The sequence below is a fragment of the Nycticebus coucang genome, chromosome 5 (assembly GCF_027406575.1).
Source record: "Nycticebus coucang isolate mNycCou1 chromosome 5, mNycCou1.pri, whole genome shotgun sequence".
Classification (NCBI taxonomy): Eukaryota; Metazoa; Chordata; class Mammalia; order Primates; family Lorisidae; genus Nycticebus; species Nycticebus coucang.
In genome coordinates this window covers 16850491-16875867 of record NC_069784.1, presented here as the reverse complement: position 1 = coordinate 16875867, position 25377 = coordinate 16850491, and the positions used below count along the sequence as shown (strand labels likewise).

Genomic DNA, 25377 nt, shown 5'->3' with positions numbered 1-25377 from the left:
GTTTGTGTATCACCAAAACTGTAATTTAAAAACTTGAGTGGGCAAACACAGCAACAGAAAATTGTATGGCAGTTCTGGGAGAAAGGGAGGGACCCCCAAAGTACTGACAAATCCAGCCTTACTCCACCAAAAGTGAGCAGTTAGCCAAGCCAGCGCCGTAGGCTGGCAGCAGGTGGCCGCACCTGCGGAAATGACTCCTTATGGGGAGACCAACCCACCTCTATTTGCCTACCACCTGCGGAGGCGTGGCTTAAGGTGACGCCCGCTATGGGCCGATTGGCCCGCGGGCTTACACCGATTGGCTGCCTCGGGGATGGGGCGGGCTCTGCAGACCGACCCGCCTCTCCGATATACGGCGCCTGCGCATGAGCCTCCGGGAGAGGGAAGGCGTGGATCTTTGCGGAGGGATGCGTAGATTAGCAGCGCCGTGGACCCAGAGGCGGAGCCGGAAGCGCCACGGTTTGACCCTAGAGCTCCTCTGTTTTCGAAGGGGCTGCTGTCTTCCTCACGACCTGCTCCGCCTTGTCTCCTTCTGACCCCCTTACCCGGAGGCTGAAGCCCCGGGTTGGGCGGGGCGGCGCAGCCTAACCTCTCGGACCCGGAAGAAGCGCCGTCTCCCGCCTCCACCATGGAGCCCACCCTGCCGTCCCTCACCGAGGAGGACCTAACCGAAGTGAAGAAGGATGTGAGTAGTGCGACCTTGCTCCAGCGCCGCGCGGGGGCGGGGGCGGGGGCGGGCCGCAACCCCTCCGGAGAGGAAAGCGGAAACCCGGAGTCGGTGTCCGAGGAGTGGAAGGTCCGCGGCACGCCTTGCACCTAGGAACTGTGGTGGAAGTGATTCTCCAGTGGCCTTTAATCTGTGTTTTAAATCTGTAAACGCAGGGCTTGGGTTTTTGAGACCTTGTGCAGCGCTTCGTTTCTTCGCAGTCAGCTTCTAACCCATCCTTCACCCATCCCGTCATGATTTTCCCCCCGCGCTCTTGGAGTTGCTTTGTTAGGGATCTGGCAGCTCAGATCCTTCCTTGAGACCGGCCGCGTAGGCTGTTTCAGTCCAGAACAAAAGATCACAAGCAGTGGAGCAAAAACGTGAAACTCTTTTGCAAAGGGGGCTGGGGAAAGCTCAACAGCTGAAAGCACAACCTGGAATTCCCCTAGTAAGCAAACGCCCACATATTTAAATGGGGCGGGGGGATGAACGCATGTAGCTGAGAATTAATTTATAGGTAAACGTTAAAAAATATGTAGTAGCTAAATTATGCTCTTTTGCTTGGATGGTGCAGAACTGCACAAGCCTTAATAGTAATTTGTAAAGAATGACTTTACTGAGGTACGACATTTTTTTTTCCTTTCCTTTTAGTTGTTTTGCCAGATGAGACCTATATGAATACCACTAAAATACTTCATGTTAATTCCAATTAAGAACAGGAACTCAACATAAAGGTGTTCTTACTTAACACCACAGTACTCTTACTAAATCATCTTTGTGAACTGGGCAGGACAGCAACTTTTAAATATCCCTTTTTTCCTTTTTTTTTTTTCTTGGGACAGGGTCTCACTATGTCGCCCTTGGTAGATTACTGTGGCGTCACAGCTCACAGCAACCTCAAACTCTTGGACTTAAACTGTTCTCTGGCCTCAGCCTCCCAAGTAGCTGGGACAACAGGCGCCTACCACAACATCAGGCTATTTTTGTTGTTGCCGTAGTTATTACTGTTTAGCAGGCCCAGGCCCGGTTCGAACCCGCCAGCCTTAGTGTATGTGGCCGGCGCCCGGAATATCCATTCTAAATTCCTTCCTCTTCCCTCCCCTTTAAAGTTTATTACATTGTACTCCAGTTTCAATTGGTATGACTCACCAGCAGAAAGTACTGGATATGACTGGGACTTAGTTTCCTCATTCAGTACAGATCTTTGGAGCACTTACTATATGGAATGTACTGTCCTTGGGCCTGAAAAGATACAAAAAATGAAGATCTGGCTGGGCACCAGTTGCTCAGAGTAGGGCTCGGAGGCTGAAGGGTTCCAGCGTGGCCACGCCCTGCTGAACAACTGCAACCAAAAAATAGCCATGCATTGTGGTGGATGCCTATAGTCCCAGCTACTCAGGAGGCTCGCTTGAGCCCAAGAATTTGAGGTTGCTGTGAGCTGTGACATCACGGTACTCTATCAAGGGCAACATAGTGAGACTGTGTCTCAAAAAAAAAAAAAGATCTGGACCTGCTTTGCTGATTGAGATAACACAGGAACATTGATAGCTATCATAGACTAAATAAGTGTTATCTTATTTAAGATGAGAGCCAGTAAAAACATGAACTTCAAGAGCTAGGCCTCTTGTATTTCAGATGCTGTGTCATACAGTTTACAGTGTCCCCACTTAATCTTTACAGCAACCTCTACAGGAGATAATTGTCTTTCCCATTTTGCAGCTGATGAAACAGGATCTCAGAAATTAGAAGTGGAAAGAAGTAAGACCTGAACGCAAATACAGATGTGAAGAGTGGCTTCCAGGCTTTTATTTTTCATTCATTTATTTTATGGTTCATTGAGGTTATCCATCTTCAAGGTTTCAATTTATACTTGTATCAGAAATTCATAACCGTGAAGAAGCTGTGGGTGGGTTTCAGAGGGTCTATGAAAAATTCTGTGCGTGCTTTTTTCTTAGAGATTTCTCCATGATGTGTTCAAAATGTTTTATGATCTTAGAAAGTTTTAAAATTATCCACATATTTGGACTTCCTTCTATCTCAGCTCTAGGCCCTTATTTCCAAATGTTTACAGGAAAGCTGCTTTATGCCCTATATGTTGCTTACCTGGCCAGTCTTTCCCCCAAAGCCCTTGCTTCTCCGACTCCTGAGAACTCCCACATCTTCATTATCTCCACCTCCTGTTTGGTTGAATTTAATTCAATGTAATCAATATTGATTACATACCACTTGAGGCTGATACTGTAGATAGTTCTAAAATTCAAAAATTAAAAATTAAGACAATCCTAATTTGAAAATAGCTTGATTTCTTGCGGGGGGGGGGGGCATACATAAATGATAACTTTAAATCACGAACTAAATGCAGTGAATTTTGCATTCATCCAAAACACTATCTATTTGATGCTCTGGTTAAAAGTGCAGGATATGTAACATTGAACAGAACATTCCTGGTTCCTGCCGACTTCAAATATAGGTCATTAGAATTCAAAACAACTAAATATGCAATTAACTATTAGGGTAAGTACTGTGTAGGAGACAAATGATGCTAAGACAGTAACCAGGGAAACTCACTAGAGACAGGATGACCAGGGGAGGTTACATTAAACTGATTCCTGAAAGAGATTAGGACTGAGGGAAGAGCATTCTAGGCAGGACAGTATTTGCCAAGGACCTAAAACAGGCACGATCTTGGTAATGTGAGGAAATTGGAAGCAGGCAGAGTAACTTGAAGTGAAGCTGGGTGACAGCCGGTTCATGAAGGGCCTTGTAGATGGTAGTGGAGTGTTTGGATTTGGAGTTTTTTGTTTGTTTGTTTGTTTGTTACCCCCTTGTGAAAAATTGTTATGTTTTTTGAAAATCCCTCTGCTTGTTCTGTGGTCCACGGAGAACAGGGGAAAAGCAAGAAAACCAGTGAGGAGACTCTTGGAATTCATATAGATGAAAAATGATGGTGATTTGGATCAAGGTGAAGGCAATGGAGATGGATGGAGCAGGAGAATTCTAGATGCATTTTTGAAATAGAAATGATAGGACTTGGTGATGGATTAAATGTGAGAGTTGAGGAAAAGAATGGAATCAGATGAGTAAGTGGAAATGTCAAATCAGCCATTAGATCTGCCCAGTCTCAGTATCAAAAGGATATGTAACAAAAGGAGAGATCTGAGCTGGAAACGTAAGTGTAGGATTGAATGATTTCACCTAGGAATTTGAGAGCTAGAAGAGGAGTTTTAAAACCTTTAAAGAGAAGTGGGTTTTGTTGTTTTTTTGGGTCTCACTCTGTCAGGCTAGAGTGTAGTAGTGTCATCACAGGTCACTTCATCCTAAAAAGTCCTGGGCTCAAGGGATCCTGCTGTCTCAGCCTCCTATAGCAGAGACTACAGGGACTCACCACCACACCCACCTAATTCTATTTTTTATAGAGACAGGGGTCTACTCTTCCCTAGGTCTCAAACTCCTAGCCTCAAGCAATCCTCCAGTTTTGGCCTTCCAAAGTGCTAGGATTACAGGCTTGAGCCACCATACCCAGCCAAAGAAGAGTTAAAAAGTGTTTAAGAAGTTAATAGCCACAGAGATCAGAAGAAAATGAGAATGTCATACTGATAAAAGACAAGAAGAATATTTCAAGGAAGGAGTGAGCAACTGTTCGTGTTGCGGAGAAATCAAGTAGATGAAGACTAAAAGTATTAGGTAATAAAGAATTCATCGGTGACTCTGAGAAGAGTGGTAGGGCAGAGTGGAAATGTCTGGAATGAATTGGGAGATGAGGTGAAGTCCTGGTAAATAGAAAGGTCAAATGTATACATAGGGTACTAAAGCGACAGGAGAGGGATACCTAACGCATTCTGGGGAGTTTAGGTAAAACTTTCCAAAGGAGATAACCACTGACCTGAGCCTTAAAGGATGAATAGAGGATTAGGGTATGAGAAAAGAGAACAAGACAAAGGTAACGACGTAAAGAAATGTGTAAAGTCACAGACAGCAGCTTAAGACAGCATAAAGTTCCAGGACAGAGTTAGTGATACTTTAAGCTGGAGAGGTAGGCAGGACCCATATTATCAAAAACCAGTGTCTGCCATAATTAAGATTATTTACTGAGCAGTTACGATGTATCAGAGACTGCACCAAACATTCATATACACTACTCCATTTAGCCCGCCCATATGTCCTTGGAGTTAAGGTTTTAATTATTATTCTATCAATAAAGAACCTGAGGGGCGGCACCTGTGGCTGAAGAAGTAGGGCGCTGGCCCCATATGCCAGAGGTGGCAGGTTCAAACCTGGCCCTGGCCAAAAATAAATAAAGAAAGAACCTGAAGCTTACAGTGCTAAAGTAACTTGCTCCTGATTTACAGGAATATATGGCAGATTCAAGATTTGAACTGAGATAGGTCTAATTCTAGAGATTGACTCTTAACATCTTTACTATTTTGCCATAGCTGAGGAACTTTTATCCTTTACATTAGGGACAGAACACAGAGTTTAAAATTTTTTTTTAATTAACTAATGACCTTTCAACATTAGAATTCACCTAATGTAACAGATTTTCATTTTCTCTTGAAAAATTGAAAGATCTAGGTTGATAGATCTAGTGTAGTAGTGGAGAAATTTAAGGAGGAAGGAAGAAGTAGTTAAATATATCTAGGTTTGTGTTGTTAATGGTCCATGTGAGACATAAGGGCTAAACTAGGGTATTGCTAATAATAGAGATGAAGAGAAGGTGCAAATTAGATATATTAAGTGGTAGGTTGGCAGGACTTGGTGATGAGTGATCAGATGTGCCAAGGGAAAGAGAGGAAGAGTCAAAGATGAATTCTCTCACACTTGCATATGAAAAATGAAACACAACTATAGCCAAGGATGGAGGGAGGGAGGGGGTAGGTCAATAGAGGGAGGGTTAGTAGGGGGACCACACCTAAGAAGCATATTGCAAGTACAAGTTGGATCTATCAGGTGTAGAACACAAATGTTTTAATGCTGTAATTGGGTAAATGAGGTGAAGGCTATGTTGATTAGTAGGATGTAAGCACTCCAATTTGTACAAATAATCAACACATTGAATCCCATAATGGCATAAATGTATTTATGATCTATGTACAAATGACTTAATAATAAGAAAAAAAGACGAATTCTCGGTTTTATATTATAGCATAGGTTGGATGGATAGTGGCAGTTCCAAGTAAGTTGAGAATATCAAAGGGGAAGAGAAGAAAACTTGGTTTGGGGCATGTTGAATTTGAAATACCTTGAATCATCCAGTTGAAATCTTAATCACAGACATAAATTGATGATCATCAGCATATAGGTGGTGAAATGACAACTAATGATGAGATCTTAAGAGTTCATTTTTTAAATCTTTAAATTGCTTCTCCCTCTTAATACCCAGAGCTTAAATTTATACACTCAACGTATCTTATGTAAGATAATTGTAGTGGTCTTCTAATTGATCTCCTTCTACCCCAGTTTTGGCATCCCCCAGTCCTCTGCAAAGCTTTCTAATTGCCTTTTATTTCTAAACCCTTGATGACTTTTCTTTTTGGCTGCAGGAAAGTGTGTGTTCCTCGGCATTTGAGAGGTGGTCTTCCATGATCCAGCCTATTTTCCTTCCCAATTGCGTTTCTTTTTACCACCCTGTCACCTGCAGCTTGTGTTCTACCTACCTGAGACTTCTCAGCATTTCCCCCCACTGTACACCTTCATGCTTCTGTAACTCTCCCAAGTCCTGGGGATAGTTAGTTGCTCCCTCGGCTTCCCCAGCACTAGACCTAGGTAATCTTTTTTTTTCCCGCCTGGGCCATATCACATTGTCTTAAAATTATTGTGTGTGATAATATATTCCCTAGCTAAGGCATGATCCCTCTGCATACAGGGATCATATATCTTTGCATACTCAGTGCTCAGCACTTGGCAGATTAGGAAATTAGATATGTGTGAAATGTTGTGCAAATAAATAAACTAAGGTGGGAGTTGCGTAGACCTAGAACCACAGGAACTCTTTACCTAGCTTAACTCTTCCATTGTCTTTACTTTTGTCACTCTTAGAATTTTGGAGGTGGGGGGGAGTGGATGAGTGAACTGCAATTTTATTTATTTATTTTTATTAAATCATAAACACAGAGATCATGTATACATTAATGCATTTATGGGGTACAATGTGCTGATTTCATATTGAATTAGGAATGCTTACATCACACTGGTTAATATGTACCTCATCTCATTTACTTAGTTATTGCGTTAAGACATTTATACTCTATACTAATGGAGCTGACATGTACCCTCTTAGACTGTATTGATCATTTACTTAGTACCAGGCACTTTTCTAAGCACTTTGCATGTATTAATTCATTAATTCTTTACAACAGTCAGATGAGAAACAAGCACAGGGGAGTTAATTAACTTATCTGAGATCAAGTATCTAGTAGGTAGAGGAGCTAATATACAGTCACTGGCATCAAATCATTAATGTCATTTATTGAGACAAGTATGAGTTTTCTATTAATTAAACCCCTTAGACACTTCTCAGGTCTAGGCTTATTTTCTGTGGTCTCTTTTTTCTTAATTTCTAAAATTTGTCCAGCACTCACTGTTGCTTCTGGTTTTTCTGCCTACATACTCTTCTGTCTTCCTTCCACAAAGACTGATTCACTGAGTTAGAGCATAGTCTTTCCAGCTGACCCCAGAAGGGTCCTTCTTATTTCAGGTGTCTTGTTTTTTGTTTGTAAGTTTTACGTTAGGGAGATGGAATCATAACAAAGATGAGAGTTATAAACTGTGAAAACTCTTAAGTTATCCTCCCTAGTCCTGAAGTTCTTGCTAAATGGTACCTAAAATGTACACTAGTCTTTGCACTCATCTTTACTGAAGATGGCCCTCAGCAGACCTTATTTCCAAGAATTCAAGTTCTCTAGATTCAGAAGACCTCCTCCTTACAAGAGCCTGGTCTTGGTTTTTATTTGTGAGTGTTAAATAAGAGCACTGAAGAATGTCTGAGATTTACTTGCATCTCCCTGGACCTTCATCTCCAGTAGCATGCATTTTAGAGGGCTTGAGCACCTGACTTTCAAACATTGTCTAATAATCAGATCATCCAGATTTCTAACTAATAATCAGTCACCTATGTGATTTTATTAGGTGTTAAAAACCAATATTGAAGCATATTTTATTTCTTTTAGGCTTTAGAAAATTTGAGGGTGTACTTGTGTGAGAAACTCATAGCTGAGAGACATTTTGATCATCTGCGTGCAAAAAAAATACTCAGCAGAGAAGATACTGAAGAAATTTCTTGCCGAACATCAAGTAGAAAAAGGGCTGGAAAATTATTAGACTACTTACAAGAAAACCCCAAAGGACTAGATACCCTTGTTGAATCTATTCGACGAGAAAAAACACAGAACTTCCTGATTCAGAAAATTACAGATGAAGTGCTGAAACTTAGAAATATAAGACTAGAACATCTGAAAGGTAAGATATCTTAGGTATTTAAGAGTTAATATAAATGTAGCAGTGCTTTTTAAAAATACAAAAGCAAAACAAAAATGCAAATTAAAACCAAAATACTCAGAAATGATCATTTTACTTTTAAATCTTTAAATTTCAGAATTATATTTAATTTGCATTTCTTTGACCTTATGTGATTTCTTTACATTGTAAAATTGGAATACCATTCAGTATCCTATATTTATATTTATTTAACAATGCCATGTATAGAAAAGTTACAATCTTGAAATCCCTGTATATGCAAGGGTTTGTTTCTGCAGTCAGCAGAATGTAATATTCTATTCAAAAGTAATCTCTGAAAATACTGTACAGCACACAGTGTTTAAGCAAAGTATTTTAATACAACTCTGCTAGTTTTTCTCCCACTAGTTGATCACAAAATGAAGTAGTTGACATATGTTTATAGGATCATGTTGCATAAAATATTCATGACTGTAAACACTAGAATCACAGTCAAGGTACAGAGGCATGGGCCTGAGATCACTTAAGGAAAAACCGCATTTACTTCTCCCATTTTACTCTCACCCGAAAAACACACACTCACTGATTGGAATGTTGCGTAGAATTGCCCGCACAATTTAAATTCCACCAACCCCATGCCACTCCCCCCTTTCTCCCTCTGACTTTCTCTCCAGGCCTTGGGGAGAGAAAGAAATGAGTATTTGGGGGCCCTGCCCTGAAGGAATTTAGAATCTATAAGTCCTTGTTGAGACACGTTAGAAGTTTCCCCATTTGAGCCATGTAAGCAGAAAACAGTTTTTATAGCATGTGACAAAATACTCAATGTATCATGAAGTTGAAAAACTAGTTTTAAGAAATGACATATAGGGTGGCGCCTGTGGCTCAAGGAGTAGGGCGCCAGCCCCACATGCTGGAGGTGGTGGGTTCTAACCCAGCCTTAGCCAAAAACTGAAAAAAAAAAAATATATATATGACATATGTACTTTATAGATATTATAAGTTTTACCTAAAATTTGTCAACTCAAGAATTTCTGCTATAGACAGGTTAAATATTTGCTAAGCGTAGCAGAAAACTTAGAAAAATTGTGTTCCTTCAATCTTGTGGATAATTGTTAGTTATGCCCTTTGGATATGATAAAATTCTTCAATAGTATCTTAGTTCATTTTCTATAACAATGTGTGAGACTGGGCAATTTATAAAGAAAAGTTATTTTCACAATTCTAAAGACTAGGAAATCCAGGAGCATGGTGCCAGCACCTGGCAAGGGTCATCTCCTGGCAGAAGGGTAAAAGTGGGCAGAGCTCCTGAGGGCATTAATCCATTCACGAGGGTGGAGCCCTGATGACTCAGTCACATCCCAAAGGCCTGCCTTAACACTTCCAGATGGCAGCCAAGTTTCCAACACATGAACTTTTAGAGGACACATTGAAACCGTAGTAGATAGGAACACCCCCTGTTGTTTGAATAAACTGTTAGGTTGAGAACAAGGATGTTATCTATTTAATTATAGTTCTCACTTTCCAATGAAGTAGTGCTGGAATGTTGAGCATGACTTAACTGTGCCTCTGTTTTCTCATCTGTAATAGTGAGAGACTATCTCACATGCTCTATAAAATCTTTCGCTTACAACAGTGGTTCTCAACCTGTGGATCACGACCCCTTTGGGGGTCGAACAACCCTTTCACAGGGGTCGCCTAATATCAGATATTTATTTACATTATGATTCATAACAGTAGCAAAAATTACAGTTATGAAGTAGCAACAAAAATCATTTTATGGTTGGGGATCACTACAGCATGAGGAACTGTACTAAAGGGTCGCGGCATTAGGAAGGTTGAGAACCACTGGCTTATAACATCCTGTGATTCAAGAATTGCCATTAGTCAACTCACAAAATTTTTGTATATGCCTTGTTTAAATTTTGTCTTTAATTGGCTAATATATTTTGTACCAGAATACTAAAGAATGTTTAATAGTTGTGAAAGATACGTTTTATTTTAGAAACTGCTTTATTTTTTCCACTTTCTTCAGTGGTTGAGTATATGAGTATTCTGTATTTTAAATGTGAATTATAACATGGTGTTATTGAGATATTATTTCCTTATCTAGAAAATGCAAATAATAGTATACTTCTTGGTTGTTGAGAAAAGCAAGGGCGATTTAAAATCAATTATGACAGAATTTATAAATTTCTATTATAGGATTGAAATGTAGCAGCTGTGAGCCTTTTCCACATGGAGCCACAAACAACCTTTCTAGATCAAATTCAGATGAGAGTAATTTCTCTGAAAAACTAGGAGCATCCACTGTCATATACCACCCCGAAGGAGAATCCAGCACAGCCCCCTTTTTTTCTACTGATTCTTCTCTGAATTTGCCTGTTCTAGAAGTAGGCAGAACTGAGAATACCACTTTCTCTTCAACGACGCTTCCTAGACCTGGGGACCCTGGTGCTCCTCCTTTGCCACCAGAGCTGCAGTTAGAAGAAGAAGGAACTTGTGGAAACTCTAGTGAAATGTTTCTTCCTTTAAGATCACGTGCTCTTATGGCCGGGCGCGGTGTCTCACACCTGTAATCCCAGTACTCTTGGAGGCTGAGATGAGTGGATTCATTGAGCTCAGGAGTTCAAGACCAGCCTGAACAAGAGCAAGACCCCATCTCTACTAAAAACAGGAAAAATCAGCCAGGCATTGCGGGGGTTGGGAGGGTGGGGGGTGGTACCTGTAGTCCCAGCTACTCAGGAGGTTGAGGCAGGAGGATCACTTGACCCAGGGATTTGAAGTTGCTGTGAGCTAGGCTGACGGCATGGCACTCTATCTAACCTGAATGACAGAGTGAGACTCTGTCTCAAAAAAGGAAAAAAAGAAAAAAAGATTACATGCCCTTTAATTTTTTCTAGTAATGACAAGAAATGTTTTAAAGGATAAGAATCTTTTTATAAAATTGCTATAATGATTTATTTACATTTAATACGTCTTAAAGCACAATGTAAGGATACTTCGTAAATATGACTTTTTAGAGTAAAAGAAGCATACTTTTAAGATAGCTAAGTGCAAATCTTGTTGATCATCTACTTTTCAGTATTTTCTATTTTTGTTTTAGGTGTTTCAGTGTTTTTGTATACTTGATATTTTAAGACTAATTTTAATAGGGATTATCGCTGTATTTGAGAATAGACTCTTTAAGCTGGGAATAATGTTTCTTCTTGGCATATTAGTGCTAGAAATTTTCAGAGTCTAATAGCCCCTTCCAGACATTCAGCAGCACATTTTCAGCGTAAAGCTGTTCTGTGTAGTAGTAAATCACTGGCGGGAGAACTGCTTAGAGACAGAACAAAATCTCTTTCCCACTTCATTGGTCTCATAGGCACTTCTGTAGTCTTCTGATGCTGGAGTTTGAGCCAACTAAAACCTCAATTTGCCAAAATTCATTTCTTATTAACCTTATTAATACTACTTGTTTAGAATTTTCACATTCTTTGCTATCATTTTCATTCTTAAAGAAAAATATCTTGTCATAAACCTGAAATATAATGTTTATTTGGGATTAAAAAAATATTTTCTTTGTACTTTTCATTATTTTTTAATGAGAACCACTATAGAGTTAAAAATAGCTACTACAAATTGGTTGGGGGGTGGCAATGGAATAAGCCATTTGCTGGGTTTATTTTTTTGTTGTATAATAAAATTTGACTATTTACATGCGTTTTTAAATCTTACACTCTCATTGTTTTCATTTATGTTGAAATTTTACCTGTTTTCTGACATCTGTCTGTTACTAATTGCAAAAAAAGCAGAGATAAAACAATAAAAGTTTTTTAAATGTAGTGCTATATCTTGGAGTTTCTATAATGTAGTGCTATGTTTTGGAGTTTCAAATTTTTCAGTAGGAAATATCTAGAGCAGTTTCTATATGTACCAATTTTCATAGAAAGTACTGGTTCAAGTTGTGAGATTGAGTTGCATTTCTGGATGGACTGATGAATTTATCAATCATAACAATATTGTCATATTGGCTTTAAAAATTGTTCTTAAAGATTGGATGATTGTTAAGGTTATAAGCATTTTCTAAGGATTACAGAAAAACATGTCTCACCTCCAACACGCAGCATGAAAAAATAGTGGCATTACATTTAAAGAAGTTGCTTTAAAAAGCAGAAGCTGAGTTTGTATTTCATTAGTTAAAATTCAATATGTGGATACCCTTTTAAAAATTAAACCAGATATTTATTTTTTGTCCGACATCTTCGTCTGTGGTAGCGGCAGCTCCTCTCTGAGCTTCACAAAGTCAAAGTCCCCCAAGGACAATAAGAAGAGAAAGATGCCAGAAAGCCAAGAAAGAAAAAGACCCAGTGAACGAATCTGGGGGCAAGGCCAAAAAGAAGTGGTCCAAAGGCAAAGTTCAGAACAAGCTCAACCTTCTAGTCTTGTTTGACAAAGCTACATATGACAAACTCTGTAAGGAGTCGGAACTAAGATCTTACAACCCCAGCTGTGGTCTCTAAGAGACAAGATTCAAGGCTCCCTGGCCAGGGCAGCCCTTCAGGAGCTCCTTAGTAAAGGACTTACCAAACTGGTTTCAAAGCACAGAGCTCAAGTAATTTGCACCGGAAATACCAAGGGTGGAGATGCATGAACCGGGTCCAACCAACCGTATATTTGGAAAAATAAAAACTTTATTGAACAAATAAAAATGGAAACATACTATAATTTAGAGATACTGTAGTACCTATACAGACAGCTAACTGTATAGACAATAAAATGTTTTTATATGTTTGGGTTTTTGGATTTTTGAATCCTACAAAGTCATTTTTTCCTCTTTAAACACTGAAAACCAGCTATTACCAAAAACATGTAAATTAGGATGACAGATGTGATAGGATGCAGTTTGTTACTAAGTTGATTTAATGGAGCGGTTACTTTCCAGAGACACCATATTACCACAATAAAAAATCAACTTTGAGCTTACTTTTTAACTAATTTATTTGGGGGGACAATTGTAGGTTTATGGAAAAATTAAGTAGAAAATAAAAGAGTATTTCCAAATAGCCCCTTCTTACCCAGTCTCCCATATTAACACCTTACATCGGTGTGGTACATTAGTTATAATTGATGAGTCAGTCTTGATACATTACTAGCCAAAACCCATAGTTTACATTAGGGTTCACTCTGTATTGTATGTTCTGTGGGTTTTTACATAGGCGTGATGTCATACATCCACCATTATGATGTACAGAATAATTTCACTGCCTTAAAAATACCCTGTGCTCCACCTCTTCATCTCTCTCTCCCTTAACCCTGGCAACCATGGCTCTTTTTATTGTCTCTAGTTTCATCTTTTCCAAAACGTTATATAGTGGGAATAATATAGTACCTGTATTATTCAGATTGGCTTTCTCTTACCAGTAGCGTTAGGTTCCTCCGGGCCTTTTCCTAAGTTCACTTCTGAAGAGTTAGTTTTAGTCTAGTTGCTTTAGTTTCTCATTCAGCTCTATGATCCATTTCAAAGTAATTTTTATAAGAGGCAGAAGTCAAGTCTTAACAACTACCAGCTTTTTACCTAAGTAATGTGAAAAACAGGAGGAAGTTTCAGACTCCAGCCTCACCTTTTGTCACAAGGTAAATATCTACACCGTTGCCTTCGAAGGAGAAGCAAACCAAGAAGCAAATCTGCAATTGTTAAACGTAGTCTTTTTTTTTTTTTTTTTTTTTTTTGTAGAGACAGAGTCTCACTTTATGGCCCTCGGTAGAGTGCCGTGACCTCACACAGCTCACAGCAACCTCCAACTCCTGGGCTTAAGCGATTCTCTTGCCTCAGCCTCCCGAGCAGCTGGGACTACAGGCGCCCGCCACAATGCCGGCTATTCTTTTGTTGCAGTTCAGCCAGGGCAGGGTTTGTACACCACCCTCGGTATATGGGGCTGGCACCCTACTCACTGAGCCACCTTTCTGGAAGGAGAGCTGAATGTAAGCGCAGATGATACACAGATGTTCTAAAAATTTCACCCTGAGTTCGCCATTGTCTTCATTGCAGTGGTTCCCAAACCTTGCTGCCCATTTTAGAGTCCACTGGGGAGCTTTTAGAGATCCCAGTCACCAGACTGCACCTCATACCAATTAAATTAGAATGTTTGGGTGTGGAAGCCAGGCATCAGATTTCCAGGCTCCATTGTGCAACAAACTTTGAGAACCACAGCCTTATTGGATGCCAAATACTGTGTTTGATGTCTCCACATGTGTGATCTTGTTTTTAGTCCTAATAGCAACCCTGCAAGGTAGGTTTTAACTCCTTTTGTTTTTTTACAAGTACGAAACAAACTCAAGATAAAGTCAATGGTTTAAAGTCACAGCTCTTGAGGATTAAAATCCAGGGCTGTTTGTTAAGATCAATGTTCTTTCCACAGCTCCATGCGCTCATTAGCATTTCTTAAAAGCAGAAAGGTAAGAGTGGAATTACGCACTTTTTCACTCATTCATTCAAGAATTCCTGAGTACCTTTTATTCTAAGTGCTGGAGATAGCAGTGATAAAGCAGACAAAGCCTGTGTTCTCGTAGAACTCATTCTCACTGGGGATAGAGTTAGAAAATAAGGAAAACCAAGATAATTCTAGTTACAATGGAGAGAAAAAGCATGAGTTCAAAGATAAAGTGGGAAACTTATTGATAGCATTATATTATTATGGAAAGCCTGTCAGAGAAGGTGAGGCTTTGAGTTGAGACTTAAATCATAAGAAGGAAGGAGCCAGAACTTCCCTTAGAACTGGGAAGGTCTAAGCAGGGTTAGGCTTCCAGACAGAAGCAACACTGGGTTTAAAAGCCCTGAGATAAGACTGCGTTCGGAATGTGTGTGCCTGTGTGGCTGGGATATAAAAGTGGGGGAGTGGTGACTGTGCAGAGCTCGGGAGCCTGGGTTGAGATGAGATTTCACAGATGGAGAGGTGTTTGAATGGGCAGCTCAGCATCGGATCCTAAAACAGGAACAGGGTAAAGAGGGTAGTCTATTGCAGTGCATCAGATCCTAAGTGGGGAAAGAACCAGCAGCCGTGATATAAGATTGCATATTTGGGGACTGATGAAATAAGTAAACATATTTAGCATAATGGAAGCCAGATTTCATAATGTTCGAGAACGGAGTTATAAATATGGAAAGAGATAAAATTAAAAGAAACTGTAATATTGGATTAAAATTGGAAGTATCAGCGTGAACTCAAGGTTTTCAATATATATAGCTAGATGAATAAATACATTCCCTAGCTTTGTCTATTGAGAGAAGCTGGAAACAGTACCACCTCATCAGCAATGCGCACATCTAGCACCCAGATCTTGGCTTTTAAATACCATTCTTCATTAAAAGAAAATGGCTAATAGCTAATTCCAGGACACAGTATAAGATGAGTCTGGGATGTAGAATCAACACAAGTGCCCATGAATTCATGGGTGGATTACTAAAATGTAGTATGTGTATGCCATGGAGTGCTACTCAGCCATAAAAGAACACAAATCAATACCTTTTGCAACAATCTGGATGCACCCAGAGACCATTCACCTAAGTGAAGTGTCTCAAGAATGGAAAAACAAGCACCACATGTACTCCCTATTAAACTGGAGTGCACAGAGAGAAGTAAAACTGGAAATCAGCCAGGTGGTTGGGGAGCGGGGAGGGAAAACAACCTAACTAATAGATACAATGAACACTATCTGGGTGACAGGCACACCTTTAGCCGGGACTCAAGCAGTACAAAAGTGATTCATGTAACCTAAAACATGCCTAACCCGTTAATACTTTGAAATTAAAAAAAAAACACATATACACACACATATATAGGCAGGCGCTCAAAGAATTATGAGGACATGTCCCAGGACACACAGCCTGCTTGAAAAGGCTCCCATTGGCCAAATCTGGGACAATTACAGCATCAAAATAAGATAATAATGGATTACAACTCATTTGATAAATTAAGAAACGGTGACCCAAAGCTAATATAAACAAATGAACAAACAACAATTTGATGAAGAACAGGATATTAACCGTCTCAAAGTAACTGCCTACAAAACACTATTTACTAAAGGAGAAGAAAAAGTAACAATAGTGGAGAAGCCTGGCAGATACCACCTTAAACAAGAAATCAAAGGTAAAATCAGTGCCAGAACAAATTGAAATCACATGCCTCTTATTGGAATGTAATGAGAAAACTACAACTTCATTTTCACGGTATTCCTGCCAAAGATTTATAACCTGAATCTAATCTTTAGGAAACATCAGACAGGCGGGAGGAATTGTTGGTGGCCATCTTTGTAGACAATCTCCACAAATGTGTTAAGTTTTGGGGTGTGTGTGTGTAAGACTTCTAAGTAGGAAATTGAATACAGGAGTTTGGTGTTCAGGAAGATTTCTGGACTAGTAATAAAAATGTGGGAGTTATTAACATAAAGTAATATTTAAAGCCATGGGAAAGATTTTTAAAAAGAGGAAGACTCAGGACTGAGCCTGAGTTGCTTCTACATCTAAAGTGATAAGGAGAAGGCAACAGAAAACCGGAAAGGGCTCCGTGAAATACAAAGATAACGAAATTGTGTGATCTAGTGAAAGGCAAGAGAAAAAGTATTATAAGAAAGAGATCTTAGGGCGGCGACTTGCAACTTTGTAACGCCCTCCAAAAATGTTAAGCACTAATATGTTGGGAAACACCAACATTTGAAGGCCATATGGAGCAAAGCAGATACGGAAAAGTGAGGCTGACAGCGGGTCCTTCAAACTAGGACCCGCTGAGTGGACGGATGCGACCCAGGAGGAATTTTATCAAAGAAGCTGTCAGAGTGCACTTGAGTAAGGTCAAGCAGGAAAGGATTCGGTGTCTGACTTGGGGTGCCCACTACCCCTACAGATCTTTCATGACAACACCAGGAAGCTCAGTGACAGTTTGCATTTGGGAGAGGAGACGCAGTGGATCAGAGAGAAATCCTAGTATCTCTGAGCAGAGGCTAAAGGAGAGTGACAGTAAAAAGACAGTCTTAGCTCTTCTATGCCTTTAATAAATGCTACTGAATGCAGAGAGTTTGGCTAGGAAGGCTGGCTCAGGACCTCTCCTCTTCTTAGGGCTCCCAGCTTAGTAAGGTGGCTGGCCCTGCCTCCAGCCTCTATCCTTCGGCCAGGTCGCAGGAGCGCAGCGCAGCCACCAGGGGGCGCAGACCGCGAGTCCGTGTGCAAGGCTTGGGGCGGAGTCAGCTGCGAGGCGGGCCCTGGAACGGCTTCCGGTTTCCGGTGGAGTCCTAGGTCGTCGCGCGCAGCTGTCATGGCAGCCGAGGAGAAGGACCCGCTGAGCTATTTCGCGGCTTACGGGAGCAGCAGCTCAGGCTCCTCGGGCGAGGAGGATAACGTCGAGCCGGAGGAGACAAGTCGCAGAGCCCCGGATGCGGCGAAATCTGCGGGCAGCTGTGGGAACAAGGCAGAGAAGCGGCTGCCGGGACCCGACGAGCTGTTCAGCAGCGTGACTCGCCCAGCCTTCCTCTACAATCCGCTCAACAAGCAGATAGACTGGGAGAGGCACGTCGTCAAGGCGCCTGAGGAGGTGAGGTCCCCGACCCCGTTTCCCGGCCTTGGCCCCGGCCTCCGCCCCCTTCTGCCTGGGCCCCCTCCTGGGGGCCGGCTGTCCGTTCCCCTACACGCAGTCATCCCCCGCGGGATGCCGCACCACCCCTCCCACCTCCAGCCCTGGGGAGCCTGGGTCCCCTCCCCCAGCCTGGTGGGTATCGGACCGGACCCGCAGCCCCGCCCCTTGTTAGGAGACCCACACCTCCGCGCTCGGTGCCCCGACCCCACGCAGCTAGGACTAACGGTGGTGACTCCCCCGCCCCCCCGCTGCAGCTTGTCCCCGAGACCCCTTCCCTTTGACGCCGAAGTGCCTGCGGTGCTGCCTCCAAGACAGTGTCTGCTGCAGCCTCCTGAAGGGGTCAGCCTTGGCGTAGTATCTCTGAGACTGGATTCTTCTTTGGTAACTAAAAGCTATTAGCTTTATTCATATAGGGAACCCTTTGGCTTTTCACTTAACGATATTATGATTTTTATTGGAAAAATGTGTATTTAAACCTTAAAAAAAAAAAAGCCTGAACGATAAGCGAACGGCAGGGACATGCATGTGATCACACCCATCTTCGGAACCTCGGTTCGTCACAGTGCTTCTTAATGTGCTTGCTCAACAGCCTCCAAAAGAATTCAAAATATGGAAGTCAAATTATGTCCCTCCTCCCGAGACCTACACTGCTGAAAAGAAACCTCCGCCTCCAGAGCTGGACATGGCTATAAAATGGTCTAACATATATGAGGACAATGGTGATGATGCCCCACAGAATGCTAAGAAAGCTAGGCTTCTGCCAGAAGGGGAGGAGACATTGGAATCAGGTAAGAAGGTCAGAATCCAGTAGTAATATCTTATGGTAAGATATTAATATAATGGTAATATTAAGATATGGTAGTAATATCTTATGAAGGGTTTAAGAAGAGTGAGATTTTTTTAATGAACAAAATTTAAATCCAGTGAATTGGCACACTTCCTGTGATGGTCCTTGGATACTTTTTGCCCTGTTTTTGAGAAGGATCATACATACAGACTTTAAAGTGACATCTGTATCTCAGCCTGCAGTATTTGCTATGTTTTAGTGAAAGATCATAAATTATTCAGGCTAAAAATGAAATCTCCAATTTTTCATGCAGTAGTCTCTGTGATTTATGGTGCCTTATTACTAGAACCATACGAATTAATTCATGGTTTCTTGTGACTAGAGCTGCAAAGTGCTGAAGGCTTCATTTTATATCAAGGCAAGTGTGCCTTAGAGCTAAAATTAGTATGACAAAATAAATTATTTAATTTCTTATTGTCACAGTAACATGATTATGTTGCCTAGGCTGTTCTTAAATTCCTGGCCTCAAACAAGCCTCCCACCTCTGCCTCCAAAAGAGGGATTACAGGTGTGAGCCACAGTGTCCAGCAGCATTCAGTTCTGAAAGTCATATCTGATTATATAACTTACCTACTTAAAACCCTTCAACAGGATAGGGTCAAGGCCTTTTATGATAGGGCCTGCCTCCATCTCCACCCTCATTTTGAACCCTTCCTAGCACTTAAAGGTCTTGAAATCCAGAACTAACTAGATCATGCTATTTGCTCTTGCATCTTAGTCTGAAGTGTTCTTTCTTCCCTCTTTGGCTGATACACTCATTATCCTTCAAAATCCAACTTAAAAAAAAAGAATCTCAGGTATCATCTCTGTTTCCTCCTTTGTACCTTATATGTGTTAATGCTGTTGATTGCACTTACCACCTCTGTGTAATTGCAATCTTTCTTTTTTCTAAGTCTATCTCCTTTATGAAAATGAGTTCCTCAAACAGCAAGATTCAGGCCTTTATGTTTCTTTCATAGTTACTAGCACATTCTAAGTATTCAATAGATGGTTGTTGAATTGAACTAAATATATTGGACTATCCTTTTTAAGAAAGAATGTGCCATTTTTATTAAACAGATTTCTGATCTGTCCACATTTCAATTTCTTTGCCCCTTTTACAGCCATGCAGAAAATTACGGTGTTTTAAGGGAAAGGAGAACTAACTGGCATGAGTTCTTACCAGTTTTAGTTCTACCTAGCTTTTCCATTTCTTTTGCTGATCTCCCAATATGTATTAGGAGTCTACTGAAGGCTCATCTTTAGTAATTGGCATCTTTCTGGAAGCCTCAAATGAAGAGAGCATTTATAATAACTCACATTGTACAGTATTTTATATAATTACTAAAAACATTTTTGCATAAATAATCTTTAATCCTTATGACACCTTGAGAAACAAGATAGACAGATGTGGAAATGTGAGGTAATTTGTCCATAAAACTCAAAAATGCCAAGTTCTAAAGTAGATACTTTCACACAGGTTTGTTTTTTTTTTTTTGAGACAGAGTCTTACTTTGTTACCCTCGGTAGAGTGCTGTGGCATCATAGCTCACAGCAATCTCCAAGTCTTGGGCACAAGCAATTCTCCTCCCTCAGCCTCCTGAGTAGCTGGGGCTACAGGTGCCTTCCACACTGCCCAGCTATATTTTAGAGACTCAATGTGGCTCCGGCTGGTCTTGAACTGGTGAGCTCAGGCAGTCCACCTGCGTTGGCCCTCCCAGGGTGCTAGGATTACAGGCATGAGCCACCACGCCAGGACCCAAGCTTTCTAATTTATTACTCTTAGCTACCTGATACATAGTGCCAAGTAATTCATTATTACTATTTTACAGACAAGAGGACAATCTCAGATAAAAGAATTTGCCCAAATTCACACAACTAAGAAGATGCAGAATAGGGATTCAGATTCAGGGCTTTAATTGGAAATTATGCCTTATTAAACTGGCATTTGGTCTCTTATGTTCTCCAGCCTACAGTATTTGAGAAATAGCTATCCTGCTCTAGGGAGGATGGCAGTAAGGGCACTGGAGTTGATGTCCGAACTAGGTTTCCATAGGCTGGTGCTATCACATGTCTGTCCCTGTGTGGAAAAGGCCAGTATAAACCAGGGCAAGTATGGAGGAAAGAATTCTTTTTTCCAGCTTGCCTTTTAGTTAAGTTAGAAGGAGTTCCAAATAGGAGCCAAGTCACCTTGCTTTTCTCATAGAAAATTTTTGTCCTTGTCATTAAGTGATGGTCCTCTGTCAAAACAGAGAACAAATCAGAAGACAAAAAGACCCACTTTTTAGACATTTGCCCTTTCAGACTCCCTTCCATGTTCATAAAGTTAATTGATTTCCCTGACATTTTTTAGCCTCTTATTTTTTTGATTCATATACTATCAACTATCAGAAACTCCATATTTTTAAATTATATAAATTTCAGATTGTCAAGTTGCCTTGTTTTTAGTTTGCTTTCCCATTTTCTGCCCTTTGGGCTTTTTTTGCTAGTAACTTCTTTTCGTTACTTCAGAGGAAAAACTGAGAAAAGCTCCGAATTCATCACTGAGCCTTTCTGCTTGTCAGCGCTCCTTATTTTGCAGTTGTAAAATGTAGGTAAGGCTTAGATATTAGCTGTAGCTTTATCAACGTGTAATTAATTGTAAAAGCCTAGTTAATGTAACTAATTATTTTTATTTATTTTTTAGAATTTAGAAAGTTTGTTTATATTGATAAGTTAAGCTTATTTATCTTGGGTGATTAGAATTCCATACTAGAAAAATTGTTTTCTCACCAATACATCTGCACATATGACACAGAGTAAAATGCTCAGTAAAGCTGATAAGTGAACATTTTCAGATTTTTTTCCCCCCTGCATTAGTTTTTAGAACACCTTGTCACTAGATGGCACTAGCACTCTGTGCAAATCACAGGTTTTTTTCAAACTTCTCTAGTTTGTGATTTTGTTGTTATTCAGTAAATTTACTTGTCAAAGTAGCAGATTAAAAGCTGAAGTGTCTTTTTAATGTATGTATTTTAATAGTAAATTTTATAGTAGACTTAGTACTTTCACATTTTAATTATCATTACTGAAAATTATCCCCAAAACCAACTTTGATGATAATTAACTTCAATTAAAAAGTAAAAGCCTGCCTGGCACCGTGGCTCATGCCTGCAATCCTAGCACTCTAGGAGGCTGAGGCGAGTGGATTGCCTGAGCTTACGGGTTTGAGACCAGCCTGAGCAAGAGCAAGACTGTCTCTAAAAACACCTGGGCCTTGTGGCAGGCCCCTGTAGTCCCAGCTACTCAGGAGGCTGAAGCAAGAGAATTGCTTGAGCCCAAGAGTTGGAGATATTGTGAGCTATGACAGGTGATAAAGTGAGACTGTGTCTCAAAAAAAAAAGTAAAAGCGAGCAGTATACCCATATACTGCTCAGTTGGTTTGTAGAGCCAGTACTTTTGTGCATTTGTGTGATAAAACCACTGATTAAAACTTCGGTTTGTAAATTCTCAAACCACTGATTAAAACTGATTTGTAACTTCTTGGATGAGTCATTGATCTGAATTGTGTCTTATTACTGTGCTGCCAACATAAATCTATAGTGCTGTAGGAAACAGGAATAACATCTCCACGCTGTTTGAAGCTTTGAATGAAAAGGAAGCACCTGCTACTAACACTAATTTTCCCCATCAAATTCGATCTGAGAAGGGAATTGAAAGCTTACAATTTAAAATATATTTACGTCAAAAAAATTATGATTTGTTATCAGAAGTTTCCCAAACCTTTTAATATGAAAGCCCCTTTCAATGTCAAAACATTTTCTAGATCACCATGTGGGACGTGTGGAACTTGGAATATCTTTTGATGAAGAAAATAAAGTCAGGCCAGGTGTGGTGGCTCGCATCTGTAATTCAAGCACTCTGGGGGGCAGGTGGATTGCCTGAGCTCACAGGTTTGAGACCAGCCTGAGCCAAAGTGAGACCTTGTCTCTAAAAATAGCTGGGCTTTGTGGTAGGCGCCTGTAGTCCCAGCTGAGATGAGAATCGCTTGAGCCCAAGAGTTTGAGGTTCCTGTGACCTATGATGCCATAGCACTCTATAGAGGACGACAAAGTGAGACTCTGTCTCAAAAAAAAGAATGAGAAGTTACAATTAATTCAGTAATGTGCTCAAAATAAATTTGTACTTTATAAATCATAACATCTTTTACGTGTTGTTTATCTATATGGAGTTCTTAAAATAATACCACACTTTAGGGAGCTCAGAATGTGCAACTAGTATACACTACTCGATGTTTTATTGAACTATATACAGTTAGATTTTTTCAAATAGAATAAAAGGGTCCACTCTTCCAGGTTTGACAGCATTTTTATGAGTTGGAAATTTTCTGTGGCTACAAACTAATAACATTTTGGAAAGGTATAAAGGACATTGTTTTAATAATGTTATGCTCTTACTCCTCTCCCTTATGCAGATTCTCCCTTGGATTAGGTGAAACCTACTCCTTAGTGCTTTTTACCCTCTTAATGTAAGGATTTGGGAGGGGTGCAGAATGAGGTGGGGAGAAGGAAATTGTTTTGGGAGGAGAGAAAGTAGATTAAAAGGAAAATAACAGTTGATAGCCACTTCCATACATACTGTCACGGTTAGATTGATGCCTGTTTTTTGTGGGAAAAAAGATACCCTATTCTTCCAAAGTATAGGTTGCAGTGGAATATACAATAGGGGAGAATATGTGGGAGCAGCTTTTTCAGAAGAAACCTCATTTTTGTGGAAATAGAATCATTTATTTTAAGCTACCTTAATGTAGCACTAAAGGATCACTGAATTTTGTATTGCTGCAATTGAAAAAAATTGCTTACTTTCAGTTCAGTTTAAAGTCAGTTTTAATAGTTAATTTTCGGTTTTTATTGGGAAACTTTGGAAGAAACATTAAATGATGAGAGTGATGATTTTGGTATAAAGCCAGTGAAATTTTAATATTTAACATGTTGGTTTTTTAAAAAATTGATGATTGAAACTCTTCCTTTCCTATTTAAAGATGATGAAAAAGATGAGCATACCTCTAAAAAGCGCAAAGTAGAACCAGGGGAACCAGCGAAGAAGAAAAAGTAGAAAACAGATGATCAGAATTTCTGGACTGCTGAACTTACTGAAATATTTCTTTGGGTAAAATAAGTTGATGTTCTGGGATTATGATGACACAACATTTCCATGAAGATACATATGTTAAGGAACTAATAAGTATTGCCTCAAGTACTTTCCACTGTAGAATTCATTTTTCATTTAAACGTATGTATTTAAAACTCAAATGGTGATTGTGAAATTGACAACACTTGGAAATACTCTTCCTATCACAGAATTGGTAATATGCTTTGAGAATTTTGTCACGTGTTGACATGCCAATGTACTAAGAACCTTTTATAAAGGAATATATTTTTAACGTAAATATATTGTGATGTACTGTGAACTTGTAGGGTGCTTTTCAATAGTGTCTGTACAGTGTAAATAGATCATGGAAATAAAATTACTTATTCAATATTACTATTACTGCATAACATTAACATCTGAATATTTGTACCCTCTTTGCCACATGTTTTAAGTTGTAATGATATTACCAGTGGGCGTCTCCCATGTTCCCGGGTGCTTTGTGCATATGTTAACCTTGATCCTTAAACAACCTTGTAAAGTAGGTGTTAGTATCGTATAATAAAGAGTGCTTGAGTAACTTGTCCAGTGCCACACAGCTAGTGAGTGATTAATTTGGAATTTAATACAGGATACTTGAACTCCAAAATCATCACATTAAACCACCCACCTGTCAATCAAAAATTAGTCATCCTCCAGGAGCTGCATCAGTTGCCAACTCTTCCAGGCACTCTTCTGTTGTAGTTAATGGAGACCTTTTCCTCCTGACTCTATCACTGGACTTATATATGCCTTATATTACGATTATTCATTGATTTCTCTACTGAATAGTAAGTTTACTAAGAGAAGGCTCTTTTACCGGGTTGCCAAATTCAGCAAATTAAAAAATGGGATCCTACTTAAATTTGAATTTCAGATAAATAATGTTTAATATATGTATTTAATATCTGATAACACTACTTATGGATATTAATACGTCCTGTAACCAGGTCTATTGTAATGTTTTCCATATAGTAATACTCAATAAAATGAACAAGAGGTTGTTGGGAAGATGTTATCTTTGTTTTAAGCTCTATAGTACAAATTGCAGCACAGTTATTTATAGCATTTTGAATGGTAAAAAGTTACACATTGCCTTGATCTTTTCATCATTCTTAAGCTTTTAGGAGATGAGAGTTAATTGTAGGGTCTGCACAGTACATAAGGAAGACAGTAATTTTTTATTTAAGTTTTAAAAAACCTCCAGCCTGTTATCCCCATTGTGAAAGACAAAATTTGAAAAACCATATAAAATTTGTTTACTTAGTAATACAGATTGAGTAGATTAAAATTTGTAAAAAATTATTAAAAGTGATTGTGCCAGGTTCGGTGCCTGTAGGTCAGTGGTCAGGGTGTTAGTCGCATGTGCTGGGGCTGGTGGGTTCAAACCGGCCGGGGCCAGCTAAACAATGACAAGAACAACAAAAATAGCCAGGTGTTGTGGCGGGCACCTGTATAGTCCCAGCTACTTGGGATGCTGAGACAAGAGAATCACTTAAGCCCAAGAGTTTGAGGTTGCTGTGAGCTGTGACACCACGGCACTCAGGGCGACATAGTGACACTCACAAAAAAAAGATTGTGCCAGTCTTGGTGTTTTGTAGACTGAGTAAGGGACA

The 25377-nt window shown here is 39.9% G+C and overlaps 2 protein-coding genes across 3 annotated transcripts in view; both read left to right on the top strand.

Moving 5' to 3' along the window:
• Positions 1 to 359: 359 nt before the first annotated feature.
• BCL10 (BCL10 immune signaling adaptor) overlaps positions 360 to 25377 on the top strand; it is a 238928-nt gene continuing 213910 nt past the window's right edge. Inside the window, exons 1-3 of one of the 2 annotated variants that reach the window (XR_008380127.1) lie at positions 360 to 685; positions 7873 to 8161; positions 10361 to 13073. Coding sequence is in view for 1 of the 2 variants with exons in the window: in XM_053591205.1 (XP_053447180.1) it covers positions 629 to 685; positions 7873 to 8161; positions 10361 to 10734 (720 nt within the window). In the remaining variant the exon portion in view is untranslated. Of the gene's footprint in view, positions 686 to 7872; positions 8162 to 10360; positions 13748 to 25377 lie in introns of those variants that run through there. The other variant, XM_053591205.1, reaches the window with a different exon arrangement.
• C5H1orf52 (chromosome 5 C1orf52 homolog) lies at positions 17107 to 24308 on the top strand. The gene is made up of 3 exons (XM_053591206.1): positions 17107 to 17727; positions 18359 to 18557; positions 23616 to 24308. The coding sequence occupies exons 1-3, from the start codon at positions 17452 to 17454 to the stop codon at positions 23687 to 23689; spliced, it is 549 nt and encodes a 182-aa protein (XP_053447181.1). The 5' UTR covers positions 17107 to 17451; the 3' UTR covers positions 23690 to 24308.